Below are 23,498 nucleotides of genomic sequence, written 5' to 3'. Positions count from 1 at the left end.
TAATAAACTCTATTTTTGATAAAGATTGACCATTTCTAAGAAATAAACACAACGTGTGTGGTGTGCATGGGCCAGGTGTTACAACTTTCAATAAACATAGATCTTAAATTGGTTGCAAGCCCATTTTACTTCCAAAGAAATAGAGCTTAAGCGTAAAGCTCTGAGTTGGACAATCTTGGCGTGGGGATGGCAACAAGGGGTGTTTTCAACTTTAGAACGATTCCATATTTTTCAGATAGATCAACCTTTGTCCCTGCTGGCAAACGCCAGTCAAACGAATGCAAGAGTGAAGCCAATGTATACATTAGCAACCTCTCTGCCAAAGCCATCCCTGCACATATTCTCCTTCCTGACCCAAAGGGAAAATAACGAAGATCATTTCCATTGTAATCATATTTGGTAGTAGCCATCAAGAACCTCTCAGGCTGAAACTCCAAGGGCTTGTCCCAGGACTCTGGGTCCCTTTGTATTGCCCATGCGTTCACCATGACTTGAGCACCCTTGGGGACCATATATCCACCCACCACACATGACTGGCTTGGGGAATGAGGTAGCAACAGTGGTGCCCCCGGATGCAACCGCATGACTTCCTTTATCGCCGCGCTCAAATAGTGCAATTTAGACAAATGGGTCTCTTCTATTGTGGCGCTCAGCCCAACCACTTGCTCTAGTTCTTCTTGTGCTCTTCTCATTGCTTCTGGGTGGTCTATCATCTCCGCCATTGCCCACTCCACCATGGTTGCTGTTGTGTCATCTCCCGCGGACATAAGTTCCTGTTAGAACTTAATAACTGATCAATATGCAACTTGCTCTAGGTAAATCAAGGATCAAAACAACTTCCACTAATAAGAGTGTCAATAGGCAGGGCCCAAATATTGACTAATAAGAGTGCCAATAGGCAGGCACCAATTTACAAAAGTAGCTTTCATATTTTCGTACATTTATTGTTGAAGTATAAATGATTAGTAACACCATCTCTAACAGCTTAAGCTTTTGGAGTAATTGGTTGTTTCACATGTCATCAGAGCTATTGCCACACACGGCAAGTCCTGGTTTTAATACTCACAACTCCTCGACCAACCCAAAAGAAGGGTCACATGTGCCACGTGTACAGCCAACCCAAAAAAGAAGAGCCACATGGGAGGAGTGTTGAAGTATAGATGATTAAATAACACCAACTCTAACAGCTTAAGCTTTTGGAGTAATTGGTTCTTTCACATTTTAACCCTAGATTGAGCTATCCTGCAGGATAAGAGGCCTAAAAGTCATTTAAGACATGCATTTGGTTTTTCAAAAGAGAATTACCAAAAGTAAGGCCTTGATGTTGGTGGTGGTGAGATAGTGTCTCCGCGTTCTTTGCGTTGTAAAAGTAATTGTAGAAGGTCCTTTCTTTCTTCTCTATTTCCCCCCTCTTCTCTTCTATTCATTTCTAGCCGATGATCTATGATTCGTTCAAAGATCCGATCAATCCACAACACATGCTTCCTCATGCGACGTTCAACTCCTTGTATATCGAACCGGGCTAGAACAGGAAAAAAATCGGAAATGTTGGGTTTGCTGAAAAGTACAATAATATCTTCTACCACTTTCCTAAACTCAGCACTGGTAATGCTGCTCTCCCCACTTTCATCTGTGCCACCCCACAGCGTGCCTGTAATCGAGCTGAAAATGGTTTCAAAAATATGTCCACCCAATAAAATTGGGGTATCAACCTTAGTAAAAATGTTGTGCACCATCTGGCGAACCTTCTGTTGGCGGAGAGCCTTCAAAGCATCGAGGTTGATGTTGTTTATCATCTCTTTGACACAAACCTTGTTAGAAACAATTTGTACTTCTATCAATTAATATATCGTTAAACCTTATGGGCACGTTTGGCTACTATGCATTTTTTTTAATGATAAGCTAGTGTCTCCAAGTGGTGAGCGAAGGTAGACGGTGAAGTGAAAATCAGGAAACTAGTTGTGAGAAGTGGCTAAAAATTAGGAAACAAAAAACTCTACTCAAAATAGGATCGACTATATATATATATATATATATATATATATATATATATATATATATATAGCAGAAGAGAAAAGAAGAGAATTTTTTGAATTTTTTGAAAATTCTATGAGAATTACACATCAATTTTTTTGACTTTTTTAACAAATGCACCCATTCAACTCACATATTTTCAATCCTACCCCCACCTTTATGCTTTTTAACAAAGGCACCCATTAAAGCCATATAATTTCAATCTTACCCCCCTCATTTATGGTTTTTTAATAAAAAATTTATTGGGTGATCTTAACCATCCGATTTAAGAGGAATTATGGAAACTTCTATAGATTGGAGGGCTAGGATCAGCCTATGGAAATGATTTTTGGGGCACAACCTATTTATGTTGTGTTCCATCACATGGACGGTTTGGATCAACCTATGACGTGGTCCATACAGTTCTTTGTTGGCCCGATGCTTTTTACTAGTATATATGACAGAAATGGGCAGATTTGTGGACAGATAATGTCTGTCCATTTTGACCTCAAAAAATGGATGGGTTAGGATGATCTTATGGAGCTGATTTTTGGTACACACCCCATCTATGTGATTGGGGCTAAGTTTGGTGAGCTTAAGCTCACCAACACTTTCCTCATATATATATATATATATATATATATATATATATATATATATAGAGAGAGAGAGAGAGAGAGAGAGAGAGAGAGAGAGAGAGAGAGAGAGAGAGAAGGGTTGATGTGCTCGCTCGAGCACAGAAACAGTGGGGTGGGGCCATTGGAGGGGGGGTGATCCTAACCATTCATTTGGAAGGCCCCATCATGGATGGGTGGCCTACCAAAAATCAGCTCCATTGGATCACCAATGGATGTCCATTTGTGGGGCAAAAAATGGACAGATACTGTTTGTCCACAAATCTTTCCATTTTTGGCCTCACAAATGGACACCCTAAGGTGATCCAATGGAGCTGATTTTTGGTGAACACCCTACCCATGAAAGGGCCCATCAAATGAATGCTTTGGATCCCACCCAAAATGTGGCCCCACCCTGTTTCTGTACTCAGAGCGTAGCAACTCTATCCTATATATATACCTTTATTTCTTCTTATCATCAACAACCCAATTTTCAGTGGTAAACTTGAAAATCCTCTGTAGAAGTCGAACATAAAATTACTTGTAACATACCTTGCGAAGCATGCGCCAAAGTGGGCCGTAAGGTGACCACGACATACCATGGCCACCATATTGTAGAACTAGGGCTCCAACCAGCACGTCACGGTTGGCAAAGGTGGTGTCATGGTCCTTGAGGACCTCTTTTGCCACTGTTGAGGAACTCACTACCACACAAAGCTTGTTTCCAAGTCGGAGGCTCATGATTGGACCATAAGTTCGAGCTAATTTGGCGAAGTACCGATGAAGCTCCGGGTCTAGAAAGGGAAGGAACCCAACCAAGGGCAAGCCTCGTGGACCCGGCGGTAATTCTACACTTCCCTTGTTCCATTTCTTGATTAAGCTTATGTACCATGCAATTACTAGTACTGCAATCGAAACAGTAAGAACTGCTCTCGCGAATTCATCTTTAGGATTGAGGATCTCCCACCACCATGAACACCCTTTGGAAATGGAACCAATAATTTTATCAAAAGGATCAGTGTTAGCCATTTTTTGCAGGGTTAGGAAGAAGGTACGGGGAGAGATCAGACATGGGGATGTGAAGGAGAGGGATAATATAAATAGACAAGGTATAGGGACAAGTAAAGTAAGTCTCATTCCACAGCTCATATAGTCCTGAGATATTATTCAGTTTAGTGGATTGTTACGACTGACTAAATATAATAGAATAGAACAAGAAAAAGCCAAACCTCACCAACTTATATTGACATTTTGGACATGGACAGTCTATTTCTTTTGACGTGTTGCAGCTAAAGTAGTGTATATATAGTCTTAAGTGACGGCTATAACATTGGGAGCCCTAAACTTACAAAGACAGGAAAGAAGCTAACCTGGGGCTGTTTGGATGCCTGAAACATTTTCCATGGAAAATGAATTTTCAAGTCATTGTTTAACTCATTTTCCATCAATTTTTTTTAAATAGAAAATTAGCCTTAGGGTTATGATAAATTCACACCCCTATAATGTGAATTAAACGTCAAAAAGCGTTAAATGACACTTTTTTATGTCAATTCAGGTTAAAAGGGTGCGAATTATCGTACATGGGTGCGAATTTATCATCCCCCTTTTCTTTAGGGGAGTGATGAATCGACCCCCTATGTCTCTTTCTCTCTCTTTTGGCTTTTAAGATATTTGGGGGTCGGTTTATCACTGCCCTTTATCTTCAAAGAAAATTTTAGGCCTACTAGATCCTGGAATTAATTCAAAGGAGTCCATGGAAATTTTTTCTCCACCATAGATTCAAACAAACCCTAGAGGCCATGTTTGGCAACCAGGAATTTTTATTCGTGATAAACTAGTTACTCCTAGTGTTGAGACCTTGATAAACTAGTTACCCCTTTTTGAGTGGAGTTTTTTGGTTCATGTTTTTTTCAGGCTTTTCTTATCCTCTATTCCCTCAGTTCCTCTCATATCTATCCCTCTCCCACCCTCGAGAGGAAAAAAAAAAATCATGGTAGCCAAACGTGCCCTAGAAAGTAAGGTGTTTTACGGTGACATTTTAAATGATTAGTGGGCAAATCATGCCCCCCCAAAAAAGTAAAGTGGCCCCACCTATTTAGATGATCTAGCCCTCTCATTAACAGCTTTAGCCTTTAGTTCATCAAGATTATTAGGTATAGGATGGGTAACCTCCTAGGAAGTCCTCGTGTTGCACTTATGTTGCTTGTAAACCCACACAGGTGTGGCTCTTTGGCTTAAGGTCTTGGGTATGCTACCAAGAGACGAGAGGTCGAATCCCTCGGGCTTACCTGATGCGCATGGTTTACGGGTGATTGCGCGCATCCGGAGGGAATTAGTCCCACTCTACAAAGTGGGGTGGGGACACCCTACGTCATAAAAAAAAAAAAGAAAAAGAAAAAAAGAAGAAGATTATTAGGTATAGATGACCAGCCCCATATAGGGGTGTCAATTTTGGCTCGGGTTCGGAGGCTCGGCAAATCGAAATTAATTTTTTCCTGTAATTGTCATAACTTTCAACATTTTTTGGTATTTTTTTATTAATTGTCATAACATACTACCCTTTCTTCGTAATTTTTCATTTTAAACTATATAAATCAAATAGCTATTTTACTTTTCTGTGTGTGTGTAATGATTACTTTTTTTTTGTGCTTTTGCTACCGAGCTTTGACATGTGCGAAACTCGATAAACCCATGCCCATAAAGCTCGCGAGCGGCTCGTGAGCCTGGCCGAGCCTGACCGAGCCGAGCCGAGCCCGAGCCTGGTTCGAGCCCGAGCCAAGCCCGAGCCTAGTCTTTGAGCTTAACGAGCCGAGCCGAGCCTGGCCAAGCTCGGCTCGGCTCGGCTCGTTTACACCCCTAGCCCCATAGATCCTAAAGCTGTAAATGACCTAAACACCCATAAAATGTTGACTTGTTCTTTTACCGTGAGAGGCTCTTGAAAGTGGGGGTGCAACTTGGCCACTTGGGTCGAGTTTTGGGAATTCGGGTTGAGCTTTTATTGAAAAGTGGGGTCGGGTTCTGATTGATTTTAATTCATATTTTTTTTAGCAAAAGCTCAACCTGGGACAACCCAAATTGACTCTGTACATGAAAGGAAGGATGTCTGAAGAGAAATCTCCGGAAACGCAAAGGGGTGTGTTTCTCTTTCCTTTTAATTCTGATGGGTTATGTGTTTCTATTGATTTTGAAAGGCTTGATTCTAGGTTTTTTGTTGTAGTGTCACTTGTTTCTTAGCGTTTTATGGTTTTGAAACGGTTTGAGTTTGTGTATGCGTTGAAAAAGCTCTTTCGCCCAACTTTAAGGGCATTAGGTCTGTTATTGGATCATGAATTTTGGCTATTCGTTCTTTCCTTTTGGGTTTGGGGGTTTTGTTGATGGGTTGTAGGTGCTATTGATTTTGAAGCTTGGGTTCCAGGATTTTGGTTCTTTTAAGGGTTATAGCTAACCTGGTTCTGTTGGGTTATGAGACCTGTGGGTTTTACCTGTAAAGGGTTTTACAATGTTCATAGCATTATAGTTCCAAAACTCTGCTAGTTGTGATAGCAGACAATTAATGTATCCTGCTAATCCCCCAATACCCAATGCCACCTGTTGAACGAGCTCCTTACTGAGCAAGAAAAAGAACAGCTTCTGAAGGAGTTCGAAGAATAACTCAGCACCCAAACACCAGATCAAACATGAGTGCAACTTTTGAAGGAGATCGAAGAAGAACTATGCCCACATACTCCAATTTCAAAACGATCCTCGATCCCTAAATAAAGCAGTTCTTCTAAAAATATAAAAAAAATAAAAAAAAATGAAAAGGAAGTGACACAATTCAATGGCTCCCCTACACCGAGACGTTGCAGAAGACGAGCTCGAATTTCGTAGTCTCGGCCTCTTCATTCCCCTGATCTCAAGAAGCGCTTAACTAGCAGACAACAGGATGCCCACTCGGTCATAATCGTTGAGCCATCTCAAAAAGATGATCCATCTAGTACCACACCTCCAGCCATCTCAAAAAGATGATCCATCTAGTACCACACCTCCAGCCACCGCCTCTAGGTCAACAACACATGCAACTCCAGGCCTCCCTTCGCCCAATTTGGAAAGCAACACCCAACGAATTGGAAATCTGTTAGCCACAAGTGGCTCTTCTGACCTTGGGGGAAATCTCGAACGGGCAGAAATGAAAAAATAAACTGGGAGCGTTAAAGACCCTCTCCAAGCACCTTTTGCAAGGAAAAAGAAGAAAGAGTTACAAAAGTCTCGTTTCCTGCACACCCCCATTCAAACATTCTCAAATGCTAGGAGGAATAGAACCTCCATGTGGAGGTATCCACCCCCGAAACATCCGGGATAAAATAAAAAACACCACACTCGCAAATCAGGCTAAGAAATGGACTCATCTATTCGACCAACCAAAGAAATGGAACCATCTGCTTGGGAAAAACTCCGGCCACTCCCCAAGCACAAAACTCGACTTCGTTACCCCTTCAGAAGAGGAAGAAGAAGAATCAAAAGTGATCTTTAATGAAGAGGAAGTTGGGGAGGCTGAAAGCAAATGGGCAAATTGCATAGTTGGTTACTTCCTAGGTAGACGACCCTACTTCATAGCCCTCAGGGGTCAACTCGCAAAGAAATAAAGCTTAAAATGAGAGATTCAGCTCTTCGCTTTGAACAACAGATTCGTCTTGTTCAAATTCACCAACTGCGCTCACGCTCTGGAAACAACAACCCACAACTATGAAGGCAGACCATTGATACTATAAAGATGATCCGTAGAGATTTCCTTTGAGAGTTTAAGCCTAACAATGATACCCGTTTGGATTCGACTCCCCGATCTTCATCTCTAATTTTGGACTCCTCATAACCTAGGCAAAATAGCCAATAAAATCAGGAAGCCCCCTCTATATGGACACCCCTAAAGCATAATCGTTAAGCTAAGCTGCGCAAGATTTTGCATAGAAATTGATGCTCGGAAAAACCTCTCAGATTCCATCAAACTCACCACTACTATTGGGTTCACGTGCAAAATGTCGAGCGCCAAAATCCTACAACAATTATTAAGATTTCAGCCATTCGATTGACACATGCCATAAAAATTAGCAATGTCGAGAAAAAATTCAAAATCAAGAATGGAGACCGGTGAACCAAAAGAAACCTCAGGACAGATAAATCATCCCAGCCATCCCAACTGCATCTGAAAGTATGCAAAAGGAGACATAAATTGCAATTGGAATAAAAAATCCGAAGAGGACGAGAAAATATGAGGTCCATGCAGTGCCACGCCAAAAGACCCAACTAGTAAACATATTTTGAGCCCCCGAAACTGTAGAAGAAGAAGGTCCCGTCAAAGACCACAGTCAGAGGTGCTGCTGGAAGTATTGCCCCTCAAGTTATTAAAATGAAAATTTTCTATTCGATATTTGAGGACTGTGAAGGAGAGAGGGCCTAGGATTGGAGGAATCCAATGTATCATACATAGAATTACAGGAAAAGGGCAAAGAAAAGGATAAGAGGAGCGGAGTCACCCTCCTAAGTAGGTGAACCATGACAGAAGGTCCCAAAGAAGAACTGACTAAGACTCTCCCAAAGGGTCCAACCTGCTCCCATTAAGCTAGCCGATTATGTAACTCAAGAGTATTGAGCAATTTGAACTGTTAGGTTTAGTGTTTAGTTTTTGTCTATCCCGAGTTTTTGGATCTCCCTCTCATGTGCTCCGAGTTAGGGATGGTGTCTTATACCCATGAATGCAGCATCTTTCTCTTTATCTAATAAACCGGTAGGGGTCCCCGCCAAACCTTAGCTTACCTACCAAAAAAAGGATGATCTAACCTTTAGCCATATTTATGGTGTAAAATAGACAGCTCAGAAAGTTACAAAAATGACAGTATAAAAAATATCTCCACAATTGAAGGATAAGGATCATGTGGTGCCTCCCTCTGTTCTCTCTCCCTGCTTGCTACAAAGTTGGTGAGCATAGGATGATCCTAATCGTTTGATTTGTGTAGGTTTAAAATGGATACTAACGTCCACAAATTGAAGGGTTAAGATCATCTTATCGCCACCATTTTTGGGGCACGACCTATATATCTATGATGTGGACCAACAAATGAATGGCTTAAATCATACATTCATATGAGGCCTTAATGTACTTTTCGTGCTACACAAGCATTGCATGGTTCGAGCACCGTATAAAACATTTTTTTGGTAGGTAAGCTGTGGTTTGGCTGGGACCACTACCAGTTTATTAGATAAAAAGAAAGATGTTATATTCATGGGAACAAGACACCATCCCTAACTCAGAAACATAAGAGAGGGAGATCCAAAACTTGGGAAAGACAAAAAATAGAGCACTAAACCTAAGAGTTCAAACTGTTCAATATTTTTGAGTTACAAAATCGGCTAGCTTGATGGGAGCATCTTAGGCAAGGAATGCAGAGGTATTCCTTCTTTGGAACTGTCTGCCATGGTTTACCTTTGGAGTCGGTTTCCAAATGTGTTTGAGGATCCCTTTTCGACTTGGTTCCGTTTGGTGTGGGTTGGTTCTTGCCTAACATGGGCTTCTTCTTCTAATTGCTTAAGGACTGAAAGAGTTTTTACTAGTTGGGGAGTGAAGCACTTCGTTTCTTACATTCTCCAGATTTTTCCCCTCGGTTGCAATATCTCCCTCCTTTTGCCTTCTTTGCAAGTGGCTGGAATGGGTTTTCTATCATGGAGCTTCTTTTGGTTCGCTGACCTCTATTCTTGCGCAATAATTTTTTTCTCAACATTGTTAATTTTTGTGGCATATGTCGGTTGAATGGCTAAAGTCTTAACAGTGGCTGCAGGCTTTGGCCTTCTAGTCATACTCGACTTTTTGAAAGTGAGCCCCCATAAGAGTGGTGAGCTTGATGGTATCTGAGAGGTTCTTCAATACATCAATTCTATGTAAAACCTTGCGTAGCGTAGCCTTGACGTCTCTGCTTTAGGAGTATCCATATAGAGGGGCTTCCAACTATTTTGCTAAGATTATGAGGTGTCCAGAACTGGAGATGGAGGCTTGGGAGCTGAACCCAAATGGGTATCACAATTAGGCTTAGACGTTCAAGTGAATATCAATGGTCTGCCTCCAAAGTTGTGGTTGTTATTTCTAGAGTGTGCGCGCAGTCTTCTAAGTTTGTGAACTTGAACAAGAAGAATTCATTGTTCAAGGCGAAGAGCTGAAGTTCCCCTCTTAGGCTCGTTTTCCTTGCAAGGGGGAGTCCCTGATTGCAATGAAGTAGGTCCGTCTACCTAGGAAGTTGTTAACTAGGCAGTGTGTCCTTTTGCTTTCAGCCCCCCGACGTCCTCTTTGTTGAAGATCACTTCTGAGTCTCCATCTTCCTCCTTTGAAGGGATGTGGTCCAGTTTTATGTGAGGGGTAAGGCCAGAGTTTGTCCCAAGCGAGTGGTTTCTTTCCTTTGGCTGGACAGAGTTATTCTTGAATAAGTGAGTCCATTTTTCTGTTTAGATGGGGAGTGGTATTGGTTATTTCGCCCTAAATGTTTGCAAGGTGAAAACCTCCACGTGGAGGTGTGGTTCCGTTACCATGAAAATTTTCTTGCGTATCAAGGGGCCGAGGGATATTTTCCCGTTCATTGTCTAATTTCAAACTTTCCTTTCAGTGTACTAAAAAGGGTGGTGGGTTTTACCTTCTCCTTTGTGAGGCTTTCCTTTCTCAGACTAATAAAAAGCTTCCTGTGATTCTACTTTTTTCTCTAAATTTACTAGGTCAGGTAAGATATCTTCTTCAGTGGTTTTGATGCTGATTTTGGGCAGCCTTCCTTGAAGGAGCGAGAGGATGTTGACCGAGGCTTCTGTTGTTGAGGGACTTTTTTTATTTGTGAAAGAACCTGCATCCTAGGGAGAATCAATGTGGTCGGCTGAACAGTCTTCAATTGGAAGAGTTTCCTTTTCCTGGCTATCGCACATTTCGTTTGATGCCATGTCGATTTTTACCAAATCGGGGATGGAGATTTTCTAGGTAGTTTTTGATCCCGAACGTTTGTTTTCCGACTCGATGGTAGTTTTTCGGTGGCGTTTTCCGAGTGGAGAACTAACTCATCTTCTTCAATGTCTTGTCATGGATTAACCTTTGATTGATGCAGGTTGTTACTTTTCTTCTTTGAAGAACTGTTGATTTAGTGCCCAATGGTCATAGTGCCCAAGGGTCATTTTGGATCCGATGTATGTTGGCTGAGTTCTTCATTCTCCTTCAAAAGTTGCATTTGGTTTGGATCCGGCTTCTTCGATCTCCTTTAGGATCTGTCCTTGTTCTTGTTCAGATAGGAGTTTGTTCAACAGGCGGTGATGGGTGTTGGGGGTATGAGCGGGGTCCATATTGATGTTGAAGGGGCCCTGACAGATTTTTTATTTTTGATATTCTTTTCAAAAAAAATATTGATGTTGAAGGGACTCTGCTATACAGAGGCCAAGCACTCTGGTGCACTCTAGTATGCGGAAATTCAAGATCAGATGAAGGCCAAGCACTTCGGAATGCGTAGAATTGATACAGATGAAGGCAAAACATCAAAGATGGTCTAGACCAATCTTCCCCACGAAAGAGTATTCCCCATTCTCCCTCATGATTCCCTGATGCTCCCTCTTCATCTCTCTCTTATGATCTTCATAGCAGAAAAGATAGTGAAGAGATGCATATATCACTCTTATTCCTCTAGCTCGAGGGAAATCGGGAATGTTCAAAGGGAGGTGAGTATATAACCAATAAGCTTCCAGAAGAGAAAGCGATTCGGGACACAAACCTTCTATGTTTTGATCTTCAAAACAAATGCCTTTTTCCTTTTTTTTACCCTCTCTATGCTTCCTCCTTAAGTTTCTTTGCTGTGCTCAGTCTCTCTCTTGGCGGCGTCTTCTTGAGAGAGAGAAAATTTCCCTTTGGTTAGCTTCCTTGGCTTCGCACTCCTTAATCTGCCATAATATTCCTTCAAACTTCACACCTCTCAAATCCCTAAATTTCCCTTTGGATTGCCTCCTCTCTCTTCTTTTTTATTCTCCTGCCTCTACTCGCTTCAAAATCATAGAATCCTCAAACCCCTCTCTACTTTATCCTTTATGCCCTGAAGAACCACTTTTACCTAGCCCTCACTAACTCAATTCTATTTTTGCTGTTATTTTTCAACTGGCCTGGTCGACGAGAGATTCAACTCATAGATCTTATAAGCTAGAAACCATTGAAGGGATCAATGCTAAATGAAAAACTGTCAGGTCAAATTTCTAAAATATGTGGTTACATACTAAGCTCATTAAGCATGCAATGAGACCAAGAGTCATGACCCTGATAAGTAAGATGTATTACTCTGCTAGAAAAAAAAATGAATTACAGGAATAGGAAACGTGTTACTCCGATAGGCCCTTTTTTATTGCTGGAATAACCAATCGGAATCGGAATCGGAATCGGAATGCTATTCTTATTCATATAATTACAGTGTTTGGTTCTACTTTTGAATGTAATGAAGTGAGGAATTAAAGCTGGGGTGGAATAAATCCTGAAAATAATTGCACCACATCTTACCGGCCGAAGGTGCTATTCTCAATCGGGGAATCAAAATTAAAACGACCCCAACCTTCTCCTCGTCACACCACCCTGCCCCGGCGGAAGGTTCTCTCACCTCTCCTCTCAATGGAAGAAAATCTCGCTGGGAGCAAAGACTATGCAGATTCTGCTCTGCTATAGGGGACAAAAATCGACCGATCACCAGAAAACCCAACCCTCACCTAAAACAAAAATCCTTTGGATCATATACTAAAATCTCGCTGGGAGCAAAGACTGCAGATTTTGCTCTGCGATAGGAGACAAAAATCGATCGATCACCAGAAACCCAACCTGCACTTGAAAACAAAAATCCTTTTGATCGCATACGTCAACTGCACCGAGATTTTCTTTTTCTTTTTCCTAGGTTTTAATGGCTGCGTGCGCTGATTTATTCGGCCCCAACATTTTCCTATGCGCCCCCTCTGACCGTAATGTGCACGTGGATTAGCGAATTCATTATCACAAAAATTGACCTTCAGTTATGCTGCCTTGGTCGGAGTTATGTCATTGGAGACTCACACATGTTTCCCTAGCTCTTGCTCCGCATCGTTTATTATATGAGCTTGTCTCTTAATCGCTGACCCAACCGGCTTTCTTTCCCTGTTCACTTCCATACTTGATTTCTCATGCTGTCTTGCTGTTTATTTAAAGTCAAATGCCAGAATTTGTTGTCGTCCGGAGGAATTTGACAGTATGTTGATGATCGTATCGTCTTTTTGTTTTCTGGTAAAACAAATAAATATTACAACACTTGAGAAATTTTGGTTCCTAGCCTCTCTCTGTCTCTGTTATTCGTCATTTTTCTTAAAATATTGTGTTACATTTATTATTTATTATTTATTGTTTTATATCAGCTGCCTCCACTGAAAGCAAAGGATTTTTTTTGTCAGAGAACTGGCTGACTTTAACTCAGTTCAAGTTGTGATTTTCTGGTCAATGAGTAATGTGTTTTTTTTTCTTTCCAAACATCGGTTTCAATTGTTGGGTTTTCGATGAATTTGTCTTATTCCTTCATCTTTTGCATAATTATATGGACTCGCTGTTTCGATGAATTTGTCTTTACCAGTGAGTAAAGTCTGCATAAGTTTCAAGGTATTGGTGAAACTCTGTATCTTTGGATATTCCGGATTAGAAATTGTAGAGTGATTTGATTTAGAAATTGTAGAGTTATATATATATATATATATATATAACCTTGCATTATGCTAATTATAAAATTATTTGCATTTGGGACTGATTAGTCAATTATAGTATTCTAGTTTCTTCTTTTATATTTGGATTTGTTAATATTCACTAGGTTTCTTTATTCTACCAGTGAATTTTCATCACTTTTAATTTTGTTCAGTGGAATGCAGAATTTTTAACTTTTGAGACGTTGTATGATGAATGTTTACATTTTTAAGAAGAGTTTCAGAATGTCGATGACTGTTATGGATGCACCTCAGTAAGGTAATAAGTCTTTTGTTTTTGAGTGGTCAAGGTCTTAATAAGTCTTATTCATGCTTATCAAACAAAACCAAGTCTTATTGATTGAGGATAATATAGAAAATTTAGTGAAAATTTGTATCCATTCCATTGTTCTCGATGATATATACCAAACGGCAACATTGGAATAATGACTGATTCCCTTGAAGAATTCGCTTACCTAAACACTAGAATCGGAATTGCCACTCCGTTTACATGAGGAATTGGAATAGGATTGGAATGTGTTGTCAATACTGACTTTCGTTGTCCTCTCTTGATTGCTTTTTATCTCTTGCTGGTTTCCCTGATTGCTACTTAAATGGAGGTTTCAGAATAAATTTTTTCTAAATAGCGATTCGACAAAGGTAGTTATTATAAAGAGTCCCCATATCATTTTCCATTTGAGAATTGTAACACCTTCAAACAACCAATCCGGATATTGTAACATAAATATGTGAGTTCTAATATTTAAAAAGAGTGTGAATATATATGACCAGTTCACCACCATAAAAAAATGCCTCATCAACATGATTAACCTATCTATATGGTAGGTAGCGCCATAGCTCATTTATTTATGAAATTTTCAAGTTTTAAAATATCGGTTACATACTACTTTCAATACATTATAGATCATAAATTTGGGTGACAGAGAGGCTTTCAGTTTTGTTCGTAATCATAAAGTTCTGACTTGGATAATCTTGGTGTGGGAATGGCAATGAGTGGTGTCTTCATCTTTAGAATGATACCAAATTTATCAGAGAGATCTACCTTTGTCCCCTCCGGCAAACGCCAGCTGAACGAATGCAAGAGTGATGCCAGTGTATACATTACCAACTTCTCTGCCAAGGCCATCCCTGCACATATTCTCCTCCCCGACCCGAAGGGAATATAACGAAGATCATTTCCACTGTAATCATATTTGGTAGTTGCCATCAAGAACCTCTCTGGCTTGAAATCCAAGGGCTTGTCCCATGCCTCCTGGTCTCTTTGTATCGCCCATGCGTTCACCAAGACTTGAGCACCCTTGGGGACCATATATCCACCCACCACACATGACTGGCTTGGGCAATGTGGTACCAACAGTGGGGCCACCGGATGCAATCGCATGACTTCCTTCATCGCCGCGCTCAAATAGTGCAATTTAGACAAATGGGCCTCTTCTACTGTAGCACTCAGCCCAACCACTTGCTCTAGTTCCTCCTGGGCACTTTTCATTGCTTCTGGATGGTCTATCATCTCGGCCATTGCCCACTCTAGCGTGGTCGATGTTGTGTCATTTCCCGCATACACAAAGTCCTGTTAGAACTTACAATCAGAACTGTAAGCAACTTGTTAAGCAACATATGAGAAAAGAGAAGCTCTCTATGCACTACTTCCCACTTAACGCCTAAACACTATCTAGATTGATCCAAGCCGTCCCTCGATTTAAACAAAAAAAGGAGAATGCGTTATGTGCTTTCCCAAAATCGTGAATCTAGGGCTTCGGCAACAGAAAAAAACCTACGAAGGAGGAGAAGAAAAAACGAGGGTTTCTGGTTTTCACCCCCAAATCGGTCCCATTCCCCATTTGTTCCCATCCCCCTCCACTTGCGCCTCTCTCTCTCTCTCTCTCTCTATATATATATATATATATATATATATATATATATATATATATATATATGTAAACAGAAGTTTTTTGGGGTTTTCATGAGAAAAAAATGCATGCAATGGTCTGGTTTTTCTGAGAAGTAAGTCCTTTCCTTCAATCAATTTTCTAATCGATTCCAACATGCTCAGGTTTTTCTGAGAAGAGTTTTTCTAATCCCATTAAGGTTTTTTTTTCTGCTATATTGAGAGTTTGTGTTTTCTTCAACTTTGATAGGTTTAAGAGTTTGGTTTCTGTGCATTTGAACTCCAGATTTCCACTCAACCCTAGGCTATAATGTGGGTTTGTGCTACAATAATCCGAGAACCTGACGAAGGAGGTTTACAGGTAATCTCCTCTCATGTTGTGCTACAATATAAAATGTGCAATTAAAGGTGCATGAAATTTTTTTCGCTATTTTTAGTGGTTTGCTGGTGCTCTCTTTTAGTGTTTTTTAAGATGAGACTAACATGTTGAGACTAACTTTTTCGGATTTAAAAGGCCCTTTAAATACTGGATTATTATTGGATTTAAAGAAGCCCTTTAACATGGATTTAAACAGGCCCTTTAATCTGGATTCTTGGCTAAAATCTGGGCTTTTTCTTTTGGGCTAAACAATCTGAACAAGGCCTATTTCAAGAATCAAGGGTTTTTATTTTGTTGGTATTCACAGGCAATTATTGTTGTTTTATCTTTTCACGTTCTTATCATTTTGACCTTCTTTCTTTCTTTCTTTTTTTTCATTCAAAGGGATTGGAGTTGTTTTGAGTTATGGAACCGTTGTCGCTATCTATCGATGAGGCCGACACAAATAGATTAATTACAGTTGATGATACGTTGTCGCATGTTGATGGGATTTATGAAGCTCATAAGAATAGATTACTGTTGGTTAATGAGGAAGAATGTTAGGATGATTTACTTTGTGTTGATAACGATGAGGGTGGAGACGCATAGTAACAATGATTGTAAGATCATTGCAACTAACAAACCTTTTGAAGGGCGGGTTTTTGATAACTGTGAAGCTGCCTACAAATTCTATAATCATTATGCGTTGGCTACAGGATTCGGAATACGGAAATGGAGGACCAATAAGTCGATGAAAACAGGGGAAGCTATACGGAATACTTATGTATGTGATAGACAGGGGTATAAAAATACGAATGACAAAAGACAGATTGGTAAGGAAGTGAATCGGCGTCGCATTGTAGGAGAGGATGTGAAGCAAAGATGGAGATCAAGTCTACAAAAGATGGGAAGTGGGAAGTAAGAAAGCGTCGTTGTCACAATCTTACATCTCCACATAAAACACGATTGCACCATTCACATAGTACATTACATAAGAAAGCGTCATGTAAGAATTTGATGGAGAAACTACACAGTGAAAGGTTTGGGCCTTCTAGCATTGCAAGGGCAATTAATGCTGCAAACAAAGGTTCAACGAGTGCTCTCACACCAACTCAGGTGAAAGGACATTTGAGAGCACAAAGGGCTAACAATATGGGGAAAGAAGTGTGACAATAGCCCAACAGTTTATGAAAAAACGATAAGACCCGGAAGCCATGGAGTTAGATGTTGAGGGTAACTTGAGATTGATGTTTTGGGCAGATTCAAGAGCAAGAGAAGCATACCTAACCTTCAATGATGTAATTGTATTTGACGTCACATACAAGACAAATACAATGGGGACCAGACTAGCATAAAATACAGTGGGGACCACATTGTTTGGGTGATCCAAAGCATTCATTTGATGGGCCCTCACATAGATAGGGTGTGCCCAAAAAATCAGCTCCATAGGATTATCCCAACCCTACGATTTGTGGAGGCAAAAAATGGACTTGTATAAACCTTCACAAATCTGTCCATTTTTTGCACATGTCCATTTTTTGCCTCCACAAATCGTAGGGTTGGGATGATCCTATGGAGCTGATTTTTTGGGCACACCCTATCTATGTGAGGGCCCATCAAATGAATGCTTTGGATCCCCCAAACAATGTGGCCCCCATTGTATTTTAAGCTAGTGTGTAGATAAGTTATCTATACCAGCCACCACGGTTTAGAAACTCTTCTCTCTCTCTCTCTCTATATATATATATATATATATATAGAGAGAGAGAGAGAGATATATATATATATATATATATATATATATATAGAGAGAGAGAGAGAGAGAGAGAGAGAGAGAGAGAGAGAGATAAGGGTTCCTACGCTCGAGCGCAGATAGCTTATCTGTACTCGAGTGCAGGAAACAAGGGTGGGGCCACATTGTTGGGGTGATCCTAAGCATTCATTTGAAAGGTCCCATCATGGATGGGGTGTGTACCAAAAATCAGCTTCATTGGATCATCATAGGGTGTCCATTTGTTGGGGTGGAAATGGATAGATACTGTTTGTCCACTAATCTGCCCATTTTCACCCCACAAATGGACACCCTAAGATGATCCAATGGAGCTGATTTTTGGTGGACACCCTATCCATGAAAGGGCCTTCCAAATGAATGCTTTGGATCCCCCCCAACAATGTGGGCCCACGCCTGTTTGTGCACTCAAGCACAGATAAGCTTATTTGCGCTCGAGCGCAGAAACCCTTTACTCATATATATATATATATATATATATATATATATATATATATATATATATATATATATATATATGAGAAAACGGTTCCTACACATATGTGTAGATAAGTTATCTACACACTAGCTTAAAATACAGTGGGGGCCACATTATTTGGGTGATCCAAACCATTCATTTTTAAGGCCCTCACATAGATAGGGTGTCCACAAAAAATCAGATCCATAGGATCATCCTAACCATTCGAACTGTGGAGGCAAAAAATGGACTAATCTGTGAAGGTTTAAAGACATCCATTTTACCTCCACAAATTGTAGGGTTGGGATGATCCTATGGATCTGATTTTTTGTAGACACCCTATCTATGTGAGGGCCTTTAAAATGGATGGCTTGGATCACCCAAACAATGTGGGCCCCCACTGTATTTTAAGCTAGTGTGTAGAGAACTCTCTACACATATGTGTAGGAACCGTTTTCTCTCTCTCTCTCTCTCTCTCTCTCTATATATATATATATATATATATATATATATATATATATATATATATATATATATATATATATATATATATATATATACTATGCAGCTAACTTTCCAAAATGTCATTCGTCTTTTCCAGGAAAAAAATTTTGGAAAAGTTTTTCTGATCTACTAGCCACCTTCTCCGAAGGTTACGTCTCGCCCGTCCTTTATGATTGTATATGTTCAGAGATTTGTCTTATTAGCCGTGTTGAAAAACCTCACAGAAATACTATGTCTGGAAAGGTGGCTAGCAATAATAACTGCCAAAAAAAGCTACCGATAATAATCATTACGTATTAAAGTTTTGTAGGGAAATTACGGACCATGGGTGCCTGTATATGACAATTACGAAAAAAAACTACCGAGAGGATGTATCGAAATATGACAATTACGAACAAGCTACTTTTCCTTATGATTTTTTGGAGATACTAAGACTCCGGCGCACCTTGCAAAATATTTACGAACTCCGGGCACCTGAAGAGGAACACCATATTATGGAAACCTCTATAGATTGGATGGCTAGGATCAGCCTATGGAAATGATTTTACGGGCACCACTTATTGATGTTGTGTTCCATCACATGGACGGTTTGGATCAACCTATGATGGAAACCTCTACAGATTGGACGCCTAGGATCAGCCTATGGAAATGATTTTACGGGCACAACCTCTTCATGTTGTGTTCCATCACATCGATGGTTTGGATCAACCGATGATGTCGTCCGGTTCTTCGTCGGCCCGTGCATCGCACGGGTTTTTTACTAGTATATATATATATATATATATATATATATGAGAAAAGTATATCTACTCGATCGAGTAGATAACTTATCCACTCCGTCAGCTTAAAATACAGTGGGGGCCTACATTGTTTGGATGATCTAAAGCATTCATTTGATCGTCCATTTTAACCTCCACAAATCGAAGGGTTGGGATGATCCTATGGAGCTAATTTTTTGGGCACACCCTATATATGTGAGGGCCCATCAAATAAATGGTTTGCATCACCCAAACAATGTGGGCCCACTGTGTTTCTTGCCGACGGAGTAGATAAGTTATCTATTCAATCGAATAGATACACCTCTCTCTCTCTCTCTCTCTCTATATATATATATATATATATATATATATATATATATATATATAGAGAGAGAGAGAGAGAGAGAGAGAGAGAGAAAAGGGTTCCTAAGGGTGCCCTCATATAGCTTATATGAGGTGGCTCTTTCAAAACATAAGGGCCCCACATTGTTAGGATGATCCGAAGCATTCATTTGAAAGGCCACATCATAGATATGGTGTGTACAAAAAATCAGCTCCATTGGATCATCCTAACACCTCCAAAAGTAGGGGCAAAAATGGATAGACACATTTTGTCCACAAATCTGCCCATTTTTGCCCCCACTTTTGGAGGGGTTAGGATGATCCAATGGAGCTGATTTTTTGTACACACCCTATCTATGATGTGGCCTTTCAAATGAATGCTTCAGATCATCCTAACAATGTGGGCCCCCTATGTTTTGAAAGAGCCACCGCAGGTAAGCTTATATGAGGGCACCCGCAAGAACTGTATTCTCATATATATATATATATATATATATATATATATATATATATATATATATATATATATATATATATATATATATATATATATATCTTCGGAGCACAAATGTCATAGCATCCTTCAAATGTGAAAGGTTCATAGGTGAATATTCATTATGACCATGATAAGTTATGTTCCTATTCTAATGCAGGCCATAACCCGCAAATAAAATCACAAATAGGAATTGCTCAAATAACAAGAATAAATAGAAAGATATAGCTAGGAATCGCTCGACCGATCTATAGCGGAATCACTCGCCGGGTAGGATACTGGGAATCACTCGACTAGCAAGGCGGGATCACTCAACACCAAAGGGAAATCACTCAACCCTTGGGAGGAATCACTGAACTCTAGATTACAGCAATTTGATATTGAGAAATTCATTCAAAAGTTCCATCTTTTGTTGCTCATTCTCATTGATATGTATAGAGATACAAAATAGTTAATGAGATGCATTGAAAATTAATCAATAATAACTTCCACGCCTATTCTCAAGACCCTATAATAACTTTTAAGTCAGCTTTCAAGATGCTACCAATTCCTAGTAGCCACACAGGCTCACTTGTTAGCAGATTTATTTACTCAAGAAGTGGCTTCTCTCACATGCAACAACCCATCCGCGAAATGCCTTCTGGCTTTTGTGATGGATGCTAGCAAATCCCATATATGTGTGTGTGCGCGCGCGCGTGCGTGCGTGCCGCCATGTTTTGCACTAACCCACCTTGTGTTTTGTTTTTTAATTGTGGGATTTGCTAGGCAATTTCAGCTCACTTTTTAGCAGATTTTGTCTTACTCGTTTAATTCTTCTGAGGTAGCTATTCTCTAATACAAAAGTGGGCCATGAAGTGGCTTGAATTTTCGCTAAATCAAACTCTCATGATTGGATAACCTTATCTGCGAAATACCAGGATACCTCAGTCATAGGATAGACCGATTATTTTTAAAATAATGACACACAATTATCCTGTATATTGTAGCCACTGTTGGGAAAGTTGCCTTGTTTCCCAAGGCTTACGTGGGAAGAAAAAATAGAAAGAAGTTTTTTAGGTTTTCCCAAAACCTAAGTGTAAAAGCTATCCTCTTTGCAGGACCATTGTGTGGCGGCAACAGTAGAGGCTTGGGGCTAGAGGAAGAGAAAAAGAGAAGGGAGAGTGTTTCTTCTCTCCTCTTGGGTTTTCTCTCGGGTGTTCTTGTGTTACTCTCAGTGTACGGTCTTCGTTGAGAAGCAAGGAAAAGGTTGCGGGTTTGTGAGTTTCGTGTTTAATCCATTGTAATCCTTGTGTATTGTTTTTCTCATAGTGGAACATTGTGTTCTTGCCCGTGGATGTAGGCATTGGCCGAACCATGTAAAGTATCGGTGTTCATTTTGTGGCTATTGTTTATCTTTACTTTTCTGTTTATTTGTGCACAATTGGAACGGATTTGCCTCGTGGATTTTCTCAACACACACTCCTAAAAAGCCTTAGAAGCATTTCATTCTTCAAAAGAGAATTACCAGAAGTAAGGCCTTGATGTGGGACGTGGTCAATGGCTCTCCTTGTTCTTTGCGCTGCAAAAGTAATTGCAGAAAGTCCTTTCTTTCGTGCCTGTTTCCCTTCTCTTCTTTTCTACCCAATTCTAGACGTTGATCTATGATTCGGTCAACGAATCGATCATGCCACAACACACGCTTCCTTATCTGTCGTTCCACTCCTTGTATATCGAACCGGGCCAGAATAGGAAAAATATCAGAAATGTTGGGATTGCTGAAAAGTACAGCAACTTCCTCTACCACTTGGCGAAACTCAGCAATACTTTTGCTGCCACTTTCGTGCCTCCCACCCCACAGCATGCTTGTAATCGTGCTAAAAGTGGTTTCAAAAATGTGCTCACCCACTGAAATTGGGGTACCAACCTTGGTATAGATGGCGTGCACCATCTGGCGAACCTTATGTTGGCGGAGGGCTTTGAAAGCATCAAGGTTTGTGTTGTTTAGCAAATCTCCTACACATACCTTGTTAGAAACAATGTGGACTTCGATCAATTAATCTGTTAAACCTTAAATTACGGCTTAGAGAAGTGTTGTAATCTTGAAAATTCATTGTATACTTGCAGCATACCTTGCGGAGCATGCGCCAGAGTGAACCGTTGGGAGACCACACAATGTCATGGCTACCGTGTGGTAGGGCTCGCGCTGCAGCAGGCACGTCACGGTTGGCAAAGGTGGTGTCATGGTCTTTGAGGATCTCTTTTTCCACCGTTGAGGAACTCACTACCACACAAAGCTTGTTTCCAAGTTGAAGTCTCATGATCGGACCATAGGTTCGAGCTAATTTGGCGAAGTATCGATGGAGCTCCGAGTCGAGAAAGAGAAGGTTCCCAACCAAAGGCAAGCCTTGTGGGCCCGGTGGTAATTCTACGCTTCCCTTTTTCCATTTCCTGATTAAACTTATATACCAGCCAATTACTAGTACTGCTATTGAAACCGTGAGAACTTTCATGAATTTGTCGTTAGGATTGGGGATCTCCCACGACCATGAACACCTTTTGGAAATGGAACCAATAATTTTACCAAAACTATCAGAGATAGCCATTTTTTCCAGGGAATTAGGAAGAAGGTATCTAAAACGAACAGACATGAGGAATTGAAGCAGAGGGATAAGATAAAAGAGGTCAAGAAAGTGTCAGTCCAAAGCTCTGAAAGTCCACAGATATTATTTCACCTCCAATAGCAGAATTGTCACGACAGGAATATAATCCAAAAATCCAAACATCAAGCACCTGATTTTTCAATCCATGGACAATGTGTGGGTCCATATGGAATTGGACAATCTTTTTCAGGACAGCTATAACTTGTACATTTTTCGTTGAAGTACGTACTAATGATCTTACAATTAGGGAGCCTCAGACTAATTAAGACGCGAAGGAAGCTAACCACCAAAAACTTTGTGTGGTTCACTGCTTTCCTCCTACGCGGCCCCAAGGAACCTCCTCAATTTGGGCCCTCCTTATTAAGAAAACACTAGTGGATAACCCGTGCGATGCACGGGGCAAAAAATAAATAATTTGCCAAAATGTTGCTAATATGCGTAGGATATTGAGAGATAGAAGCAATTTTACTAAAATCATGGGACATAGTGGAGATTTTTTCTCCGATACATAGAAATAATTTTGCTAATATACGTAGGATATTGAGTAATAGAAACAATTTTGCTAAAAATGTAGGATATGGTGATTTTTTTTCTACAATCCAAATATATCACCTTATAGAGAGAGTTTTATGTTTTTTGAGGAGGGGTGCCATGTGGTGCACCCACGTCGTCCAGGATTCTGTTTTGCATATATATAATATATGATTTCACTTTCTTTGTATTTTCATTGCATCAGGTGTTGTTTCTACGGTTTCTTATTGGTCGAGTTTTTATTTATCAGCCCTACGTTGTTTCTAAGGATTCTTACTGGTAAAGCTTTTCACTGTCATTAGCTTGTGGGCTCATATAATGTGTTCTCCCTGCTTTGGTACCTGCTGTCATGACCTCCCTAAAGTC

At 40.2% G+C, this 23,498-nt stretch overlaps 1 protein-coding gene, 1 long non-coding RNA gene and 1 pseudogene across 3 annotated transcripts; 1 reads left to right on the top strand and 2 right to left on the bottom strand.

Moving 5' to 3' along the window:
• LOC143883532 (geraniol 8-hydroxylase-like) lies at window positions 1-3,780 on the bottom strand (annotated as a pseudogene). The gene is made up of 3 exons (XR_013252418.1): window positions 3,180-3,780; window positions 1,306-1,811; window positions 1-773 (listed from the first exon to the last, which is right to left on the bottom strand). The product of XR_013252418.1 is annotated as a geraniol 8-hydroxylase-like (transcript).
• Window positions 3,781-5,600: 1,820 nt separating this feature from the next.
• Window positions 5,601-22,527, top strand: LOC143885053 (uncharacterized). The gene is made up of 3 exons (XR_013253126.1): window positions 5,601-5,760; window positions 15,512-15,622; window positions 22,066-22,527. It is a non-coding gene; the product is annotated as an uncharacterized LOC143885053 (long non-coding RNA).
• LOC143885051 (geraniol 8-hydroxylase-like) lies at window positions 14,176-22,673 on the bottom strand. The gene is made up of 3 exons (XM_077389007.1): window positions 22,071-22,673; window positions 21,467-21,964; window positions 14,176-14,943 (listed from the first exon to the last, which is right to left on the bottom strand). Exons 1-3 carry the CDS (start codon window positions 22,587-22,589, stop codon window positions 14,305-14,307), a joined length of 1,656 nt encoding a protein of 551 aa, XP_077245122.1. The 5' UTR covers window positions 22,590-22,673; the 3' UTR covers window positions 14,176-14,304.
• Window positions 22,674-23,498: the final 825 nt, after the last annotated feature.

This window comes from Tasmannia lanceolata, unplaced genomic scaffold, assembly GCF_043159265.1.
Source record: "Tasmannia lanceolata isolate RefF3 unplaced genomic scaffold, GAP_Taslan_0.1 ptg000008l, whole genome shotgun sequence".
Lineage (NCBI taxonomy): Eukaryota > Viridiplantae > Streptophyta > Magnoliopsida > Canellales > Winteraceae > Tasmannia > Tasmannia lanceolata.
Note: the sequence above shows the minus strand (reverse complement) of the source record. Positions and strands in the feature narration are given on the sequence as shown.